The 19938-nt window shown below is 43.4% G+C and overlaps 2 protein-coding genes across 4 annotated transcripts in view; both read right to left on the bottom strand.

Annotated features, from left to right (window-relative positions):
• Nucleotides 1–1716: 1716 nt before the first annotated feature.
• On the bottom strand, nt 1717–5714 carry LOC110532497 (protein FAM110A-like). Of its 2 annotated transcripts, XM_090184986.1 has the most exons (3): nt 5522–5667; nt 5167–5223; nt 2305–4082 (listed from the first exon to the last, which is right to left on the bottom strand). In XM_090184986.1, the coding sequence occupies exon 3, from the start codon at nt 3866–3868 to the stop codon at nt 2609–2611; it is 1260 nt and encodes a 419-aa protein (XP_090041112.1). In that variant the 5' UTR covers nt 3869–4082; nt 5167–5223; nt 5522–5667; the 3' UTR covers nt 2305–2608. The 2 variants fall into 2 exon arrangements, with proteins under 2 accessions (XP_021472130.3, XP_090041112.1); XM_021616455.3 differs by lacking the exon at nt 5167–5223 and having other exon boundaries at nt 1717–4082; nt 5522–5714.
• Nucleotides 5715–9092: 3378 nt separating this feature from the next.
• prickle3 (prickle homolog 3) overlaps nt 9093–19938 on the bottom strand; it is a 47776-nt gene continuing 36930 nt past the window's right edge. For both annotated transcript variants that reach the window (XM_036988513.2, XM_036988514.2), the window contains 9 exons: nt 17106–17289; nt 16292–16405; nt 15898–16035; nt 15487–15690; nt 12949–13135; nt 11911–12249; nt 11356–11664; nt 10714–11076; nt 9093–10640 (listed from right to left, as the gene is read on the bottom strand). In XM_036988513.2, the coding sequence (XP_036844408.2) occupies nt 10159–10640; nt 10714–11076; nt 11356–11664; nt 11911–12249; nt 12949–13135; nt 15487–15690; nt 15898–16035; nt 16292–16405; nt 17106–17289 (2320 nt within the window). In that variant the 3' untranslated portion in view covers nt 9093–10158. The remainder of the gene's footprint in view (nt 10641–10713; nt 11077–11355; nt 11665–11910; nt 12250–12948; nt 13136–15486; nt 15691–15897; nt 16036–16291; nt 16406–17105; nt 17290–19938) is intronic.

The following is a 19938-nucleotide window of genomic DNA, read 5'->3' as shown; positions in this document are numbered from 1 at the left end:
TCTGAATAACCGTTCCACAGGTGCATGTTCATTAATTGTTTATGGTTCATTGACCAAGCATGAGAAACAGTGTTTACACCCTTTACAATGAAGATCTGTGAAGTTATTTGGATTTTTACGAATTATCTTTGAAAGACAGGGTCCTGAAAAAGGGATGTTTCTTTTTTTCCTGAGTTTAGTATCATCCACATAAACAGATTGACCAATGGTGTTTATATAAACAGTGAAGAGAACAGGTTCCAAAATCGAACCGTGGTACACATTTATGCACTTCAAGAAATGTCTGACTTAGCCTGAGTTCTGAGTTCTTTCACTAAAATAATCATGAAACCATATGAAACCATAAACAGGCGTCACAACTTATTCAATAAAATAGCATGATCAACAGTATCAAAAGCTTTGGACAGGTCCACAAACAAGCAGCACATTTCATTTTAGTGTCTGAAGTATTGACAAGATCATTAACAACTGAAGTGATTGGAGTAATACTGTCATGCCCAGGTCTAAACTCTGACTGACTGGTTTACATTCAAAATACATTTCTCAGATAAAAGAGCAAAGTTGTGCATTTACCAAGGATTGAAGAATCTAAAAGAGACAAGGAAGCCTTGAAACGGGCTGATAATGATTAAGATCACTAATGTTACTATCCCCACCATTATGGAGTGGCAGCACAAGAACAGATTTCTATCATTTTCGATTATTTCCCAACAACAATGTTAAATAAAAAAATGTGGGGTATTGAGCCAGCTATGATAGGCGCTGCAGTTTTCCAGAATTTGGCAGGGTTCTTACAATCAGAGAGTGGTTACATAATAATATATTTGTTTTTTCACAATGGTTCCTCAGTTGCTTAAAAGCTTGCCTACACCTGTGTTCCTGGCCTTGACCCAAGCATCATCTATTTTATGAATGACTTAAAGATAGTATCTAAAACATTTTGGCAAGGGAAATGGATTTCACCTCTACCTTGTCTGTCAGCTCTGAACTCATGATAACCCTCAATATTAATATCAGAGTCGAGAATGTCAAGAAAGTTTCAGTCAATACCAGAATGTCCGAATTAATTTGCATAGCCCAGATCTTAATGTAATTCAGTTCAGGAAGTAAGCACCTAATGTTCAGATGCATCAAGCCAAGTCCTTTACGATTTCTGAAGTCACATGGAAATTCCAACTCAAACAAGCTATGTTTGTATGTATGTTCAATAGGTGGTTGCGGACCCTGTCTGATGGTTGATATTGATTTAGTTGGTTTGGCTATAAGATTGCATAGAACTATACCATTAGTCTATCCCTATTAGTAAAGAGGAAGGAGAAGAAATTGGAATTACTTTTCCAAGGTTAGCATCATAGGGCCTGAGGCCGCAACCAATGTCAATATGAGGAACTCTCAGAGTAACCAATGATGGAATGTTATAAACTGACTTACATGGGCTTTGGTTGCTATCGTGCAATTGCCCAAGCCCTCTACATGATTTGAAACCCGAGGGGGTTTCAAGTTTATGGAATTCACATTTGAACTTTAAGCACTGGGTGAGCAGACCACAGTGGGCTCCCCTTTTGAGCTAACAATAGCAGATCTAAGAGTGGAATTAAATCGAATGGGTACAAAATTACAACTGACAACTTCCCTGGCAGTATAGACAACAGTACGAAGGATGGGCAGTATTACCTGAGTGGGGCTTGGTCTGTCTCTGAGTCAATATCTTAACACAGCTTTAAAATGTGACGAGAGAGTCCGGGCTCCTACTGGAGATGGTTTGGGTGGAGTCCATCATCCCTGGATAGCATCTTTTGTTTCCAAAAAGTGTAAAAAATTGTCAATAAAAGTTATGCCAACAGAATGGCAGTAGACTTTAAGCCAGATATGAAGTGCTAAAAGCCTGCTGAACCTTTCGCAGTCGCGACTCAGCGAAGGCACGGGGCCAGATATAATCGGCTGCCTTTCAGAGCCTTTTAGGGTGTTGATCAGCTCAATAAAATCCTGTTTCATTATCTCTGATTTACCATTTTTGACATAATTTGATCCCACATGCACTACAACAGCAGCAGCTCTTGGCTGCTGCTGTTGTAGTGCATGTGGGATCAAATTATAGGATAGGAGGATAGGAGGATAGACAAAATAAATCCTGTGATATCCTTCACCGTAGCCCCCAGGTAGAACAGGGTTTTAGCTACAGCAACTAAGATGTGCTTCACCATGGAACTACCAATGATAATGGCTGGAGGAAGGTGAGTAGCCTTGGACGTCAGGCCTTTTCTGAGCCTCCTTGATGACCAATGGGAGATGAGGTACAGAGGATCCACATCATCAATAGAAGCGTCATTCACCAAACACTGCTGCTTTGCACTGGATGAAACGGGTGTTAGTACCAAGTACCATGCAATAATTAATTTGCACAAAATGATGTCCAACACTATCAAACTGCATTGACAGACAGTGTCCTTCACTATTAGTCCAGATCAGTCCCTTCCTTTCATTTTCATTAGTTGGTTTATACCGGCAGTCACACTTCTCCTGCTTTTTTCTCTGTACAGGAATTGTGTTTAAAGTGCACCGCCATGTTTTTCTCCCCTGCCTCTATTTACATCAGTCTCTCATGGCCCTACATGTTGGTGCTCCTGGCACTATCCTTGGATGTGCGGATACCATAAAGCCACTTGATAACTCTGGCGTTCCTCTCAATTACTGAGACGCCATAGGGTGCCGGCTCTGCAGCCCCACCTTCCTCTTCACCCTCTTGGCCTGCACACTCTGACCCAGGAGCGCTGGCACTGCGGAACTGTGCAAGGGAGGCGATGTCTGAGCCTGGCCCCTTCAGCACCTGCATCTCCGAAGTGTCCAAACCACACAGGTTGAAGAAGCGCTCCAGCTCAGTACTGGCCCGGGAGTAACGGTCACTCATGTCGGATTTGGAGCGGTTCAGAGAGGGACGTTTCCTGGAGCTGCCGGACGATAGGCAGGTGACCGACGGGGAGGGTGGGAGTACGGGGGGGTTGGCTGGGAGCTGTACGGGGCTAGACAGGGAGGTGGGGGTTGGGGTGTGATTTTGTGGTGGAGGGGCTGGGACAGGTTTAGGAGACGCAGGGCCTGGTGCATAGGTAGTTCGGGGGTGGAAGAGACGCAGAGGTGACATAGCGTTGTGGATCTGGGTGTGTGCATGCAGAGCCATGGGCTGCAATGGGACGCGCATCTGCTGCTGTGCTCTAAGGGGCGTCCTCACTGGTGTGGTGTGGTGGGGTATGACGTCCACTCTACGTATGGTCACTGCAGTAGGAGACCCTGTAGGACTTAGTGGGCCAGAGGCATTTACCCTAACTTTGACTGGGGTGGACCACTCAGAACAGAGGGTCTGGATACTCTCAGCAGCCCCTGACCCAGCTCCAGCAGAGATTGGAGAGGGACAGGGAGAGTTGGTAGTGGGGCAGTCAGGGGCCTGACTACTCTCCACTGGGTCCATGGTTGGGGAGGTAGGGGGAGTTTCAGCCTCACCCACCCCGTTGATCAGGTTACTCAGGTGCTCCAGGTCCAGTGGGGAACTCCCTTGCTGGGTGTAGTCAGGGCGAGGCAGTTGTGCCTTACGGGTGGGCCGCAGGGCGGGGGCAGGGGACATCAGAGGCTTGCGCATGATAGGTGGAGGCACTTTGATTGGCTGTTGCTTAAAGAGGGCCACCTGGTTCTTGACATATTTAGCCTTGTCTACTGCCAGTCTCTCCACTGCACTCTGCCTGGGCTCAGTTGCTTCCAATGTTCTTGGTTGGAGGAGGCGGCGGTTGGGCATGAGAAGGCGGTTGGGCATTCCAGCAGCAGCAGCCCTCACTGCCCCCGGCTGTCTCAGGCCAGGCTGTAGTGTCTCCACAGGCATGCTGGAGGTGGGGGAGCACAGGTGGGCTATTTTGTACTTGACTCCTGTCTTTATCCTGCTTTTTTTGGCCACCCAAAGTCAAAATTATTCAGATGTCTTCACTCCAGGATCATACTGTCCCCAAAAGCTGACAGGATTTTGTTTGTGGCTGATATGATTCCGTCTTCTTCCAGTTCCCATAAGGATGTCACTTGAACCCTAGTGCCCTAAAGTCCTGGATGTCCAGCAGAAAAAGGAGAAACAGCATCACATCAGATAGCAACTCAGATAACTGTGTCATCAGAGGAGAGAGACAGCATACAGGCAAGCAATCAATATAAATACCCAGTTACCTCAAAGACAGAGGGACCCCCTCTCTTCCAGATCACTTACCTTCTACAGAGATACTACCCCTATAGCATTGATACTTCAACTCACACAAATCACTTTAAAGTGCTGTGGTTGACTCAGGCATATTATAAGTCAACAGTAATGGCCCCAACCGCTGTACTCACAAAACCCCAGGATGCAGTCAATGACAACACAGCATGTTGAAAACTCACAACAGCTGGTAGAGGGGAACAATGCATGTCACCTTTAAATAAAGATTCCCAGTTGCTAGGGCGTTGTGCTGGGCTTCCTCTAGACCAGTGTTCCCCAACTCCAGTCCTTGAGTGTACCCTACAACACACATTTTTTGTTTTAGCCCCGGACAAGCACACCTGATTCAACTTGTCAACTAATCATCAAGTCCTCAGTGAGTTGAATCAGGTGTTTGTCTGGGGCTACAACAAAAATGTGTGCTGTTGGGGGTACTGGAGGACTGGAGTTGGGAATCACCGCTCTAGAGCGCAGACCCCACAATAGATGGCATCAGTATCTCTGAAACCATACCACTTGATCCACCCCTCTAGAAGTTGACTGTAGTTATCATCAATTCATTTCTGAACATTTGTTTTGCTTAGAACACAAATCATGTATTATTTTTGTCTGCACCAGTAAATGTATTGAAGATCGGTGACCACAACATAAACATTAACTTGGGTCAGACAAATTATTCCATTAATGTATCACTTCTGGGGAGCAAGGCCTACTATTAACTTCTAAAGATGTTCCTATTGTGTGGTGTCATGCGCTGTTGGTAGATAAAGCACAAAGATATGAATGTCAAACCAGTAATCTGTGCTTTATGAACGTGTTTAAGGCCCTGGTCTAATAGTCTGTATCTGACAGACATTCTGAACAACATGTTACTCATTCCACCTAGAGCCATGCCAATCCCCTACTGAGGTTTGAGCTGTCTCACTACACTCTCTTACCTGCATGTCCTTTATCTCTTCATCTATGTCGCTCCTCCTCTCCCTCACACACTCCTACTGTGTACACACAGTACAATTTATCAGTCAATGAGGGCAGAGGACATTCTGTTTTATTAGGCTAAGTTCTCAGAATACAGTAATATTGAACACACAGAGGTATGTAAAGTGGTATGTAAAACAAAACGGATCCTTCTTCTTCAACCCAGTGTCAAGTGTCAGCTACTTCTATTTAGGAAGAACAAATATATATATACACCTAACACCGAAAGGATCTCTCACATATACACACCCAAGGCTTGTAGATGGATTGTCCTTAATTCCAAATAAGGGGTTGGTTACTTGGACACACACATACCTTTAGAATGGAAGTAAAATCTTACAGGTCCCCAACAGAACTCTAGGCCTCTCCACAGCTCAGCACGCCACAGAGGATACAAACCGTAGAATTCTACTGCAGAGACAGAATGGAAGGGAGCAACAGACCAGCCAAACCTGTCAGACAGCTCACATGCTCCTCCTTCTCCTTCCCCTACCTGACTACTACTTCTTGTTCTATGGTATTATGGCGGTCTGAAAACATACGTTAGAGGTGCATGCCACCACCTTCTGTGTGGGCTGTGTGTCTGCCTACTGTTCGGGAAGAAAACAATGTGCCCTGCCAACTAATTAACCCTACACCAATTAAAATCTCACCACTATTCCACTACTTTGGCTCTATCTGATCCTACACCAGGCTGGCAGGATGGGACACTATCGCTCAACACACCTTCTGCTGTAAAATCTTGTACACCCAACTACTTCTCTGCAGCTGCCACCACAACATATATTTTCTGTGATTTACATTCCATTTCTGTGGTACAGTTGATAATCATGGCTAATAATGCTAAGAAGCTAACCTTACTGAAGAACATGTTATTCCTATCACTCTCTATTGGCCTCGGGCTACTCACAGGGATCGTCTTAGGATCCCTCACCCTGGACCCATCTTCCTCTACTACTCTCTTAACTGCCTCATCATACGACAGCTTCTGTACTACTCTGACCCTGACAACCTCGACCTGCCTTTCTCTCACCGGACACTTCTGATCTCCAACAACATGGGTACCCCTACAGTTAACACACACAACATTTCCCACCGATACCACACATTCCTTTGTCTCATGCCCTCCTGCACACTTTTCACATCTAGGAATCTCCACACTGCTGCAACATTAACATAAGCTTGGCACCTAAAACACAGTAATGGGGTTGGAACAAAAGCTCACACTGACAAATCCTAACTTGACCTAGTCGGGTAAAGACTGCATCAAAACCCAGCAGGACAGACAGTGGGTGTGATCGAGCGGTAAGCCTAACAAAGCTTTAGATGAAAGTCGGCGAGTGAAGTCGGAGGAGGTTAATCTGCGACAGCCGAAAGTTGGACACTGTAGTGGTTTTCCAACATCAAGGCTCAGATCAACATGGCAGTGTTAACATAGCTGCTATTGTTTCTAAAAGTTTGTCTGTATAAATGTCGACATAAACCTTACTGTACCTCCATATCACACACTCACAAACTGGACACATAACGTGTACAATTCATTGGTTAGAGAGAGGTCTCAAATATCACTTTTCATTTGTATCCCCTGAATCAAAGCAAAGTTGGTTCCTGTTTCAGTCATGTATTTGAAAAAAAGTTGACAAATAGTGCCTCCCACAATGCAAGTGATGGCTGCATGGTGCAGTTGATGAGAAGCAACTGCAGTGACTTGGTGACCTCTTAAAAAACTGCATGACCTTTTGATCACATGATTTTTGTAAAGTTCATCCAGTCCTCAAGTCACAAGTCAAACAATTTTTATAACCACTTTGAAAGGCGATGACCAACGATAGTCAACGACTTGACAAAAGTAATTTGCTCAAACACACTCAGTGGCCGTGTTTCGAAAGCATCAAAACGACTGCAGGCGAATGCCAACTGACTGATCTACAAATCACCTTGCATCATAAATAACTTATCATTTGTAGATCAGTCAGTCACAATTTACCCATGATACATTCGGGTTTTGATCCTCTCTAACACGGACAGTGTTTTTTCTGTTTCACCACGCTCTCCACCGGGTCTGCGTCGTCCCACCTGACTACTCCGACCAAATCACTCCTACATAAGGAAGTAGACTTGCTTCTTCTGTCATGTGATAATAGCAGTTTCCTGTTCTCTAATGATTTCAGTAATCAGAAAGATTTTTTTATATGAAATGAGAACAAAGTTTTTTTTTTAAATAGATGTATTTCCCCTATTACAGAATTTACAGAAACTGTAATTTCCTCATAATTTCTGAAAAGTGACAGTTTGATTGAAGTATTTTATATATATTTTAAAAAATATAAAAACAGGAACCAGCACCAAAGAGTATAAAAATAATAACTGGACAAAAAAATATCTAGTAATGTACATAAAGTACCAGTCAAAAGACATGCCTACTCATTCCAGGGTTTTTCTTCATTTGTAAAATGTTCTACATTGAAGAATAATAGGGAAGACATAAAAGCTATGAAATAATACACATGAAATCAAGTAGTAACCAAAAAAGTGTTAAATAAATCTAAACATATTTTATATTTGAGTTTCTTCAAAGTAGCCACCCTTTACCTTAACGACAGCTTTGCACAATCTTGGAATTTTTCAACCAGCTTCACCTGGAATGCTTTTCCAACAGTCTTAAAAGTTCCAACATATGCTGAACACTTGTTGGCTGCTTTTCCTTCACTCTGCGGTCCAACTCATCCCAAACCATCTCAATTGGGTTGAGGTCGGGTGATTGTAGCCTAGTGGTTAGAGCATTGGACTAGAGCATTGCAAGTTCAAACCCCCGAGCTGACAAGGTACAAATCTGTTGTTCTGCCCCTGAACAGGCAGTTATAACCCACTGTTCCTAGGCCGTCATTGAAAATAAGATTTTTTTCTTAACTGACTTGCCTAGTTAAATAAAGGTACAAATAAATAAATAAATTGTGGAGGCCAGATCATCTAATGCAGCACTCTCCTTGGTCAAATATCCCTTACACAGCCTGGTGGTGTGTTTTGGGTCATTGTCCTGTTGAAAAACAAATGATAGTCCCTCTAAGCACAAAACAGATGGGATGGCGTATCGCTGCAGAATGATGTGGTAGTCATGATGTTTAAGTGTGCCTTGAATTCTAAATAAATCACTGACAGTGTCACCAGCAAAGCACCCCCACACCATCACACCTCCTCCTCCATGTTAACTCTAATGAACTTATCCTCTGCAGCAGAGGTAAATCTGGGTCTTCCATTCCTGTGGTGGTCCTCATGAGAGACTGTTTCATCATAGCGCTGGATGGTTTTTGCAACTGCACATGAATAAGCTTTCAAAGTTCTTGAAGTTTTTCGGATTGACTGACCTTCATGTCTTAAAGTAATGAGACTGTCATTTCTCTTTGCTTATTTGAGCTGTTCTTGCCATAATATGGACTTGGTATTTTACCAAATAGGGCTATCTTCTTTATACCACCCCTACCTTGTCACAACACTACTGATTGGCTCAAATGCATTAAGAAGGAAAGAAATTCCACAAATGTACTTTTAACAAGGCACACCTGTTAATTGAAATGCATTCCAGGTGACTGCCTCATGAAGCTGGTTGGGATAATGCCAAAAGTGTGCAAAGCTTTCATCAAGGCAAAGGGTGGCTACTTTGAAGAATCTCCAATATAAAATATATTTGGATTTGTTTAACTCTTTTTTGGTTACTACATGATTCCATATGTGTTATTTCATATTTTTGATGTCTTCACTATTATTCTACAATGTAGGAAATAGTACAAATAAACCCTGGAATGAGTAGGTGTGTCCAAACTTTTGACTGGTACTGTACATGTTGCACTATTTCCTCTTTTGAACATATCATACACTTACATAGGGGTGCTTTACGTCAAAATGGAAACAAAGTTTACTTTACGCAGACACACATGAACATACACACCATTCACAGCCCAGGTTATTGTGTACAGATAGCCTTTGAATCTCACCGCTCTCCCAGGGTATTTAACCAACTATTTGGTGATTCATAACTGTATAACAATGCATATAACACCAAAGACAAAACCAGCAGGCTACAAAAACATTTGAAAAAAGTAAATCTTAGTTTATATCGGATTGGCTTGGTGGAAGAATGTGGTTGAGAACTGTCACCACATTCTTTGCTGAAGAACTCTCTGTGTGGAAGCTGTGAGAGAGGGCCAAATGCCCATGAAGACTCAGTTCTTAGGCTCCCGAGTGGCGCAGTGGTCTAAGGCACTACATCTCAGTGCAGGAGGCGTCACTACAGTCCCTGGTTCAAATCCAAGCTGTACCACATCCAGCTGTGATTGGGAGTCCCATAGGGCGGCTCACAATTGGCCCAGTGTCGCCAGGGTAGGCCATCATTGTAAATAAGAATTTGTTCTTAACCGACTTGCCTTGTTAAATTTAAAATGTTTAACTACAAAGAAAGGTAGACTGAGAAGGAATCCTCAAATCCTTACTGTAAGGTCAGTAAGAATAACTTACCACAATAAATGCTTACATGTTTATACTGGAATGAGAGTTCTCTCTCCACAAATTCACTTGAGTAATATCATGCAAAGTAAATTTCCTGCCTTTTCGGAGTAAATCCTTTGCTTGTTCTAACGCACAGTGATGTTTCCTTACAGAAGCATACAGACTTACCAAATGGATGCAAGTTTCATTTTACTGTGCAAAAACGTGCCCGAAACAAAATACAAATATAAAACGCATACAAAATATTTGAAATCATATTCTGAACACTAATATGTGATAGTCATAGTACAGTAGTTTACTCCATCTTTGAATACGTCTGCTGCATAGGAGTATTGTGTTCAAAGTATCCCAAAGGAATTGCAACATATTACAGATACATTTTTGTGATATTGAACATTGGCCTGCTTGTTGAATAAGAATAACTTTCACTGGGTCTGTGAGGGTCAAAGTTAGGAGATTGCACAGTTCGTGTCTTTGTCCTTTGCGCCAAGGCTATTTGCCCTCCTCTTCTTCCTTCTCAGGCTGTTCCTCAAACCCCTGTTCTTCACTCCTTTCCTCTCTCCATCCCTCTCTCCCTCCCTCTCTCCATCCACGGACGGGGGCCTTCGGGTTAGCTGGGGGGGCAAGGGGATGGGCTGCCCCAAGAAGTAACCCTCTTCCTCTGATTCTGAGGAGGAGGAGCAGGTTGAGCAGGAGTCCTCATGTTTGTTGTACTGGGCTGGCTGGAGGGTGAGTGACAGGGGCTCTGTGGTGCCTGGGGAAGAGAGGGAAGCACTCTCCCGCTGTCCTCTCCATTCTAGAGCGTCCAGACGGGGCCGATCAGGCAGAGAGTGACGGAAGCGTGTCTCTGTGCCTAGGTGGAGAACGGAGTCAGAGGCCACACGGCCTCGATTCCACCCCCGCCGTAAACTACGATGTTGGTATGAACCATCTGAGGGGACACAAAAAAAAGACAGTTGGCAGTTGTGATGAAAAGAGAAAAAAGAAAAGAAAAGTGGTCTTACCCAGTAGGTCCATTTGAGGTGGAATGCCCTTCTCCATATGTAATCTGCGCCCAAAACCTCCATCCTCTTCCTCCCATTCCACCTGTTCTTCTTCCTTTTCTCCTCTCTCTTCATCTTCTTCCTCCTCCTCCTCATTCACAGAGTAGCTGCAGCTGATTGGCTCTCGGAAGCTGACTCTGACTGTCCCACTGCGAAATGATTGGGGACTATGGTCAGGGGGGCTTGGTTCTGGTTGGTGCAGATTTGGCTTGGCCATCAAATCACGAGACTTGGTGGGTAGAGGGGCTGGGAGGGGCGGGGGGTCAGCAGGACTGGGGTGGTTTAGTGATGCAGGTAAGGAGGAATTCTTCGGGGGAGGAAACACTGGAAAGAAGGAGAGATAAATAAAAGACCTCAATCTATAAAAAGGCAATGGATTCAATTACTGTTCAATCAACTCACAATAACAGGAGATGAGCAAGATTTGGAAACGGATTTATAGAATACTATCCCAACTCTTGCTTATGGCCAATTGTATCTAACAGAGCTCTACAGTTAACTGTTTCATTCTGAACAAAATACTGTAGCTCAAGACCCACATTTATTATGCATGTAATTGCCTTGAAGTAGCACTTTGTAGAACAATTCACCAATGTGTAATACCTTTCGTAACTTGACTACTCTTCTCCACCCAGTTCCCACAGTCCTTTGCAGTAGAAGTTCCTCTACTGAAACTGGTGAGGGGGTGTCCAGCGTAGCCGTTGGGCTCTCCTAAAAACTCCAGACTACTGCCTGGATGCTTGCCACAGTCTCCAGTGTGCAAACTGTTGAGAGATTGGTCGATAGGCCAAGATGGTGCCCAGCCATTGGCTAAGCGACAGTGGGGAAGAGGAGAGTAGGACCTTCTGAGGTTACGATGACCGTTGGGTGGTGGGGAGACTCCATTTGGAACATCAGTAGAGATGTGAACACCTGGGAAACAGAGATGAAATGAAGATAAAACACACCTTGCTTGAATAGAAAAGGCTATGTAATCTTTTGACCATTTCTAAATGGTATTGTTTTGATAATTTGATCAATGTTGCTATGGATAAAATAACCTGCTAAATTATTCAAATTATTACTTCATTTCAATTTCATTCCCTGCAGGCTATGAGTATTACAAGGCTCAGGCATGACCTACATAACATGTAAATGCCATCTGCAGTATGCCGCTACCTTCATTTTCCTGTGCAGCATGAACACAGTCTTTTCCTGGGACAACAGGGATGTTGGCTCCCTCTGGTGGTTGCTGTGGGGAGCAGCGCTGCGACTGTTGGATCTTCTCTGCAGTCTCACAGTGCCTGTGCTGCGGAGGCCGGCTCTGGAGGGCTGAGTCACACGAGTCTGAGTTATCTGGGTCCTCTCCCAGGGAGCAGGGCCTGGAGCAGAAGATAAGGCCCCCACGCGGGAGGAACGGCCGCCCCAGCAGGGGGAGCCGACAGCGGGCACAGCAGAAACACGACTCGGCTGCATGCCAGTGCTGGCCCTCATAGGTCATCTGACCCTGGTCTATACCTGGAAGACAAAGAGAGGCTGTAAGAAAGTTGTCTCTATGCGAGTGTGTATACTTCTCTGTGTGAGTGAGCATATGTTTCTGTCTGTGCACACGTGTATATTGTTTTTTTATGTGTACAGATGGCATATCTTAAATTTGATCATCCTGTTGTTGCATAAAGTTTCCTGCACAGCAGGAAATGAATACACTGCAAGTTAGCAAGGTTTAAAAAGGCTTCTAAAGGTTGTCATTTCCTTTTTAAAATGTCAGACAAAAAAATATGTATCAACCCCTACAAAATGTATAATCCACAACATGTTTTTCCCTGCTGTAGTAAACTGGCTCATATTAAGATCCTACATCTCTATGTGTGTAAACACTGAGTGTACCAAACATTCTTGATATTGAGTTTCACCCCCCACACCACCTTTTGCCTTCCGAACAGCCTCAATTTTGTCTCGCCCATTCATCCTCAATGACACACATACACAATCCATGTCTCAATTGTCTCAAGGCTTAAACATCCTTCTTTAAACCGACTCTTCCCCTTCATCTACACTGATTGAAGTGGATTTAACAAGTGACATCAATAAGGGATCATAACTTTCAACTGGATTCAGCTGGTCAGTCTGTCATGAAAAGAGCAGGTGTTCTTAATGTTTTGTATACTCAGTGTATGCTTCCCTTTGTGGAAACATGGACCTGTGTAACTGCAGTACCTATGTGTTCCCCACAGGTGTCACAGTACTCTGCATAGAAGGACTCATAGCAGGAGCAGCAGTACGGCCGGCTCTCTCTCATGATGTACCGCTGCCCTCCCAACGCTGCCTCACACTCAAAACAACAGAAGTGCTTCATGTGCCAGTGTCGGCCCTCTGCCTCCGTACACTCATCTGCTAGAATGATCTGCATTTCAGGGAGAGACGGAGTGAAGAAGAAAGAATGTGGGTCAACAAATCATATTTTCTAGAAAATACTTAACTCTTGAATATTTCTGGTTGTTGAACGACATTGTCATTCCTCTGGCAAACAGGTTTTCCCAGGGTGTCCGTGTGACAGGGCCAATGTGTCCTCTAAGGACTTCCCACTGGGAACACACTGGTTGAATCTTCATTGTTTCTACGTCATTCGAAAGGAAATTACGTTGAAACCAACATGGAATAGATGTTGAATTGACGTCTGTGCCCAGTAGGTTGTGAAGGTCAGTCATGACTAGGGCTGTTGCGGTGACCGTATTACCACCACATGAAGGCAGTCAAATTCCACGTGACCATTTAGTCACTGTAATTATGCTTTTCCAAGCTCTGATGCTGCTGATGGTCATTAGTAGCCTACCAAACTTGCTAACTGCCTGGTTCTCAGCACTCTATAGTCCCTCTAATTATTCTGACATCAATGCAAATGTATTCAAAAATCAAATCAAACACTTCATGAGAGCCCGTGAGCTCTGTTTTGCGTGACAAAACAGAGTGATGGCCTCTATTAAAAATTGGAGGATCAGCTTTCTGCTCAGCTAGGCCTACTATATTTATTTCTCAACTTTTTTTAAATTAAGCACATTGCTCATATTTATAACAGAAGTATAGTCTGCCTGGCTGGCATGAAATGAAACCACAGGGAAAAGCGTCCTCCACTCTATTTAAGTGCATAGATGACATGTTTTTTCCTCCGCTGCCCGTTTCGATACAGGTGCATGATAATGGTCCATTCTAAATCAAAACAAATGTCACACATATACTAAATAATATATGTAAAGACAAGATTAAATCAAGAATAGTTTGATGGGTGACAATATTAGCCTATCACTTGTGAATTATATATTATCACTCGTGGATGTTGCCCAGCATAAGAAACAATGCCTTTTTTTGCGACTTTTTCAAATCATAGTCGCCCACCTCATGTAGCCTAGCCCATAGGCCAATATGTTTGATAAGGTTTGTATCACAACTAAAGTGGCCAAATAACTTCATAAAATTAAGCACATTAATCAGCTATACAAGGGGTGTATTGCCTAACTGGTTACATAAGCAGCACGTGAGTTTCAAGTTTGGGGAAGTAAATTTTCACCATAATAATGCACCTTTATAATAAAAGCATTACATGCATAATTGCATTTGCAGTCACTTTTGATAATGGTGTTTTCTGCTAATGGAACATTTGCACTTATAGCCTACTACCATGTGCGCATTGCTGTGCCTATAATGTGAAGAAATAGCCTAATAGTTTATCAACATTTTAAGCTAAAAGTTCTGATCTGTTGCTTCAGCCACATTGCGTAAAAAAGGTTTTTTGAATCTAGTGGTTGTATTAACTTGGGATCTACCGCATCCCACAACTGTCCCAGACTATGTTTGGAATATTTATTTCTCACACAGAATAGGTTGACCTTTGTACTAGGCTAGTGCTTTTGCTGTTCATTAGGCCTCATTGTTGGCTAACAAAAAGTAAATGTGGACAGTTCTTCCAACAGCTTCCATATGCACCTCGGAAGAACGCGCGCAGTTGCGTCCCCGATGCGTCTGTCTTCACTTGTAGCCTGTGACAAAGGCCCGATCACGTGATGGAGTGCGCGCCACTCAGAGAGGGCACAACACAAAAGGCATGGATTTTAGGGTGCATTACGGCCAGACAAAGGGGATGCCACCGTGAAATTCTAGGCATTATCAAGTGCTTTTATCAAGTGCTTATCAAATTGTGAATGTTTGTTTGATGTTGTGTACAGCCTGCGCAAAAAACTAAGCAAGGTACTTTTTTCGAATCATCATTAGAGTCGCATCATGCAGCCTTACATTGTATTGAAAATCAAAACATATAGCCCAACGTTTGTAGAACAACTAAAGTTACATTAACTCTAAATTAAGTATATAGTAATAACAATTTGTTAACCGCTCAACACAGAATAGCCGCAATCCCTCAAATCGTTTGGAGAAAATATTTATATTTTATTCAGATTTGTTCAATTTTATTCTTCATACTATAAAATTATTTTTGACAATCCTGGTCTACAGGCAAGCAAATCAAAGAAAGAAGACTTACTCTGGGCTGGGAGAGTATGAGTACACATCTCCTCATAGGAGTCAGTGTTAGAACTGGACAGGGCAGATAGAATGTATAAACAGACAGTGGATCCACAGTTTAGAGATCTTTGTGGAAAGGACAGACAATGGTTAAACAGTATGGAGAAATTTGTGGAGTGGACAGGGCAGGTCAGAGTGTATGAGCCAGTGCGGAGAGATTTGCGTTGTAGACACAGTCACCTCATCACAGGCCTGGCAGCGTGGTTTCATTCTCTCAGCGTGGTGCCGGCCGCAGTAGATCTGTCCGTCCTGGTAGAAGTAGATGAGGTCTACCAGCAGCTCAGTGCACGAGGCACACTGGAAACACTGAGGGTGCCAACAGCTACCGTGCCCCGCTCGGCTGGCAAACACTGCTATGTCCCCACCATAGATCTGTCTGCCACACTGAAACACAGAGAGAGAAAGAGAGAGAAAGTGAGAGAGACAAAACAGGTAAACAAAATGCAAATGTGCTTGAGGGAGTACAGAGAATACATACACTAAAAACCAAGAAATTTCCTAATTCCTTGTCTCATCTCCCTAATCCCTCACTCTCAATGTTTCCGTCCCACCCTAGTCTCCCCCTGATCCCCCACCCTCAGCAGTGTCTACCTGTTGGCAGATGGCTCCGGTCATGGTGACAGGGAACAGTCTGACCATGCCTCTGCCCAGGTTCTCCCTCTTCCTCTGCTGACTGAACAGACAAAGCTCCTTCTTCTCCTCCTCATCCAGTTGGTTACAGTACTGATGCTGGAAACACAAAATACATACAGTTATAATGCTGACTCAGACAAGCAGAAGTCTAGTGAGGAACAACACAAACCAACTAAATTACAGCCCAGAAGCTAGGAAAACCAACATTTCACACAGAGTTCCAGTCTAGTATTAGTGAACAGTTACAATGCTGAGTCAGACAAGCATCCCAGCAGAAAACCATTATATTACAGCCCAGGGGCGTTAGGACAACCAAAACCTCACACAGAGTTACAGTATTAGTGACCGTTACCTCACTGTCGTGGGCTGGTAGCTGGTGGAGGAGCTGTTTGATGCGGTACCTCTCTCCTGAGCTGTTAGCATAGGGCACTCTGTCCTCCGGGATACAGCTGAAATACTGATACACCTGGATTAAAAAACAATAATGTTCAGACACACATTCCAAGGATGTTTTTGACCCTGTGTGTTGAAGTTTAAACATACACTGAGTACAAAACATTAATGACTCCTGCTTTTTCCATGACAGACTGACCAGGTGAATCCAGGTGAAAACTATGATCCCTTAATGTCACTTGTTAAATCTACTTCAAATCAGGTTAAAGAAGCCTTGAGACAATTGAGACATGGGTTGTGTATTTGCCATTCAGTGGGTGAATGGGCAAGACAAAATATTTAATTGCCTTTGAAAGGGGTATGGTAGTAGGTGGCAGGCACACCAGTTTGTGTCAAGAACTACAACGCTGCTGGGTTCGTCAAGCTCAACAGTTTTCCATGTGTATCAAGAATGGCCCTCCACCCAAAGGACATCGAGCCAACTTGACACAACTGTGGGAAGCATTGGAGTCAACATGGGCCAGCATCCCTGTAGAATGCTTTCGACACATTGTAGAGTCCATGCCCCGACGAATTGAGGCAGTTCTGAACGCAAAAGGGGGGGGGGGGGGGGGGGGGGGGGTGCAACTCAATATTAGGAAGTTGTTCTTCATGTTTTGTACACTCATTGTATATGCTGAGTGTTAATGTATGCATGTATGTGTGAGAGTGCGTGCATGTCTTTGTGTGTGTGTGCATTAATGTATGTATGTGAAGCGTTCTCTGGTTCTGACCTGTTCAGGCTTGAGTCCAGGTGGGACCCAGGCGTACTCCTCGGAGGCACAGCCCGAGTCGTCATCAGAGATGGAGTGTCTTTGGAAGTCTGAAACCAGCTTCATCATCATCCTCTCCAGCTGGCCCGGCACTGCCCGCACTGCATGCTCCTCACGCACACACTTACAGTGCACACAGATCTTTCTGTGGAGAGAAAAAGAGGCCATTGGGTTCAATACATGGCAACTCAGAGTATTGCACAGATGCAACACCCACCAAACAGAAGGCTGGGACTGAACAGTTGGCAAGTGTGACTAAGTTTTTTTTTTTTTTTTACACATCTAATAATCTAATCATAAAAACACACCATTGATTGCCATCTCCAAACCAATACTGTCTGTAGTCAAGTATTGCATGGCAGGAACATAATTTGCGTTGGAGACATGAAGTAAGCCAGCCCACAAACATTCTTGAGCATGACTCAATATGACTCCCTACATTACAGTTACTAACACAACAAACAGGTGTTCATCCAAGGAGAGGCATGTCACCAACTCCGATACAGTCAAATATACACTAAACAATCAGAGGCTAAAACAAGCATGGAGTAAAACTGCAAACTGACACACACTCATTCAGTCTAACAGTGACACGGTTGGAAACACACACACACACACACACACACACACACACACACACACACACACACACACACACACACACACACACACACACACACACACACACACACACACACACACACACACACACACACACACACACACACACACACACACACACACACACACACACACACACACACACACACCTGATGGGGAAGCTGACCATTCTCTGAATACCTGCTGAAGGAGACCCCAGCCCATTGAACAGACATGTTTAACACCTTGTCACCTATGGTAGACATAGCGGTAAGCCTCATCTTTGCCCTGCACATTAAGATTCCCATCGTTGCTGAAAAGGCAGTATCTCCATCCCAATATGGCGATAGGACTATGGGCAAATGTGTGTGTCGAAAGGAAAGTAGTGGGTGTGAGTGTAAAAAAACTTTAAGAACACCTGCTGTTTCCATGTCATAGACTGACCAGGGAATCCAGGTGAAAACTATGATCCCTTATTGATGTCACCTGTGTCATGAAGTTGCCTCTCTGGGTGTGGCGAGCCCCATCCCCCTCTCCCTGCCTCCCCATTTCCTCCTTCAACTAGGCTGCTGTGGCCAGGGAGACGTCGTAAATTCCTGAGGATCTCCTCATGGACACACAGTATAGAGAGAGTACATTTTCATAGAGAACAAAGGAATTCCTTCCACCTCACAGAACTTGAGGTACGAACAAATGTCATGTTCCGGAGAAAGTATAACTGATCGGTGAAGAATCCAGCTACGAACTGGTCCGTTTGTTACAACTTGTGGAAGCTCATGGGAGATGGTGTGGCCACATTACCATAACACTGTTTATATAATAGCCGCAGATATGAGGTTTACATCTAATTGTTGTATAAGATGAATGAGTGAGTATGATACTGTTTAAACAATTTTACAATGTGATTTTGGACTGTTTAATGAAGGAAAAGTCAAAAAGGGAATTGGATTTGGCGGCAGGGTAGCCTAGTGGTTAGAGCATTGGACTAGTAACCGAAAGGTTGCAAGTTCAAATCCCCGAGCTGACAAGGTACAAAATCTGTCGTTCTGCCCCTGAACAGGCAGTTAACCCACTGTTCCTAGGCCGTCGTTGAAAATAAGAATTTGTTCTTAACTGACTTGCCTAGTAAAATAAAGGTAAAAAAAAAAAAAAAAAAAAAATCAGAGGACCACCCCTGAGCCCAGTTAGGGTCAGACATTTGCCATTCTGAATAAAACCCAACTTTGAGAAATTATCACCAGACCATGTTTTTCTCCATCAGGAGTGGACAAAGGTTGTAGACCATTGCTGAATCTTTTAACCATACCACATGGTTAAACTCTTAGACTATCGATACCGACAGAATAAGAACAAGTCTTTGATATTAATTACTAGTCTGCAGCTAGGAATTCGGTATCATTGAACGCAAAGAACGACAACCGCCGAAACATCCATTCTATAACAAATGAATGCATGTCACTCTGAACTATCCCCTCTAACCAAGACAGAGAGAGAGGACGAAACTCTCCAACAGAAAGAAAGTTTTCACGAGCGATCAAGACAACACACTGAGCATAAACATATATATTGATTGCAATTGTTCCCGAATGAGTGAGCGTTCATGTGTAAAGGATTAGCATTTCAATTGTTAGAATTATCACTCTGTAGTGACTTCTTGGTCGACCCCCACTTCCCCTTTTGTCTAACAAGCCGCGATGCCGGTTTAGCCCACTAGGGCACATTCTCCTATAATTTCTTGTAACCACATTTACCTTGTTGGTTTGTTTGTTTATGCATTTCTGTGAATTACTTAGTTAGTAATAAATAAATTATTTAAGACAATTGATGTATGGATGACTCATAGTGAATACAATTTATGGTGTTTGGAATGAGACTAACGTGAGGTAAAGTAAATAATTCATTAATTCGAAGACTAATTGATCAGATAAAATATCTGAAAAGTTATTTTTTTTTGAATATTTTTCTTGGTGCCCCGACTTCCTAGTTAATTACGGTTACATGATTAAATCAGTCTAATCACGTAATACTAATTACAGAGAATCTTTGATAAAAACTATAAGTCTTCAATATTTTTTTATTTTATTTTTTATTTCACCTTTATTTAACCAGGTAGGCAAGTTGAGAACAAGTTCTCATTTACAATTGCAACCTGGCCAAGATAAAGCAAAGCAGTTCGACACATACAACGACACAG

This window comes from Oncorhynchus mykiss, chromosome 9 (genome assembly GCF_057628025.1).
Source record: "Oncorhynchus mykiss isolate SJ-2025 chromosome 9, ASM5762802v1, whole genome shotgun sequence".
NCBI classification, from domain to species: Eukaryota; Metazoa; Chordata; class Actinopteri; order Salmoniformes; family Salmonidae; genus Oncorhynchus; species Oncorhynchus mykiss.
Note: the sequence above shows the minus strand (reverse complement) of the source record. Positions and strands in the feature narration are given on the sequence as shown.

What these genes read in the sequence shown, in the direction of transcription:
- LOC110532497 (XM_021616455.3), bottom strand. Translation starts at nt 3,868, where the DNA reads ATGCCTGTGGAGACACTACAGCCTGGCCTGAGACAGCCGGGGGCAGTG.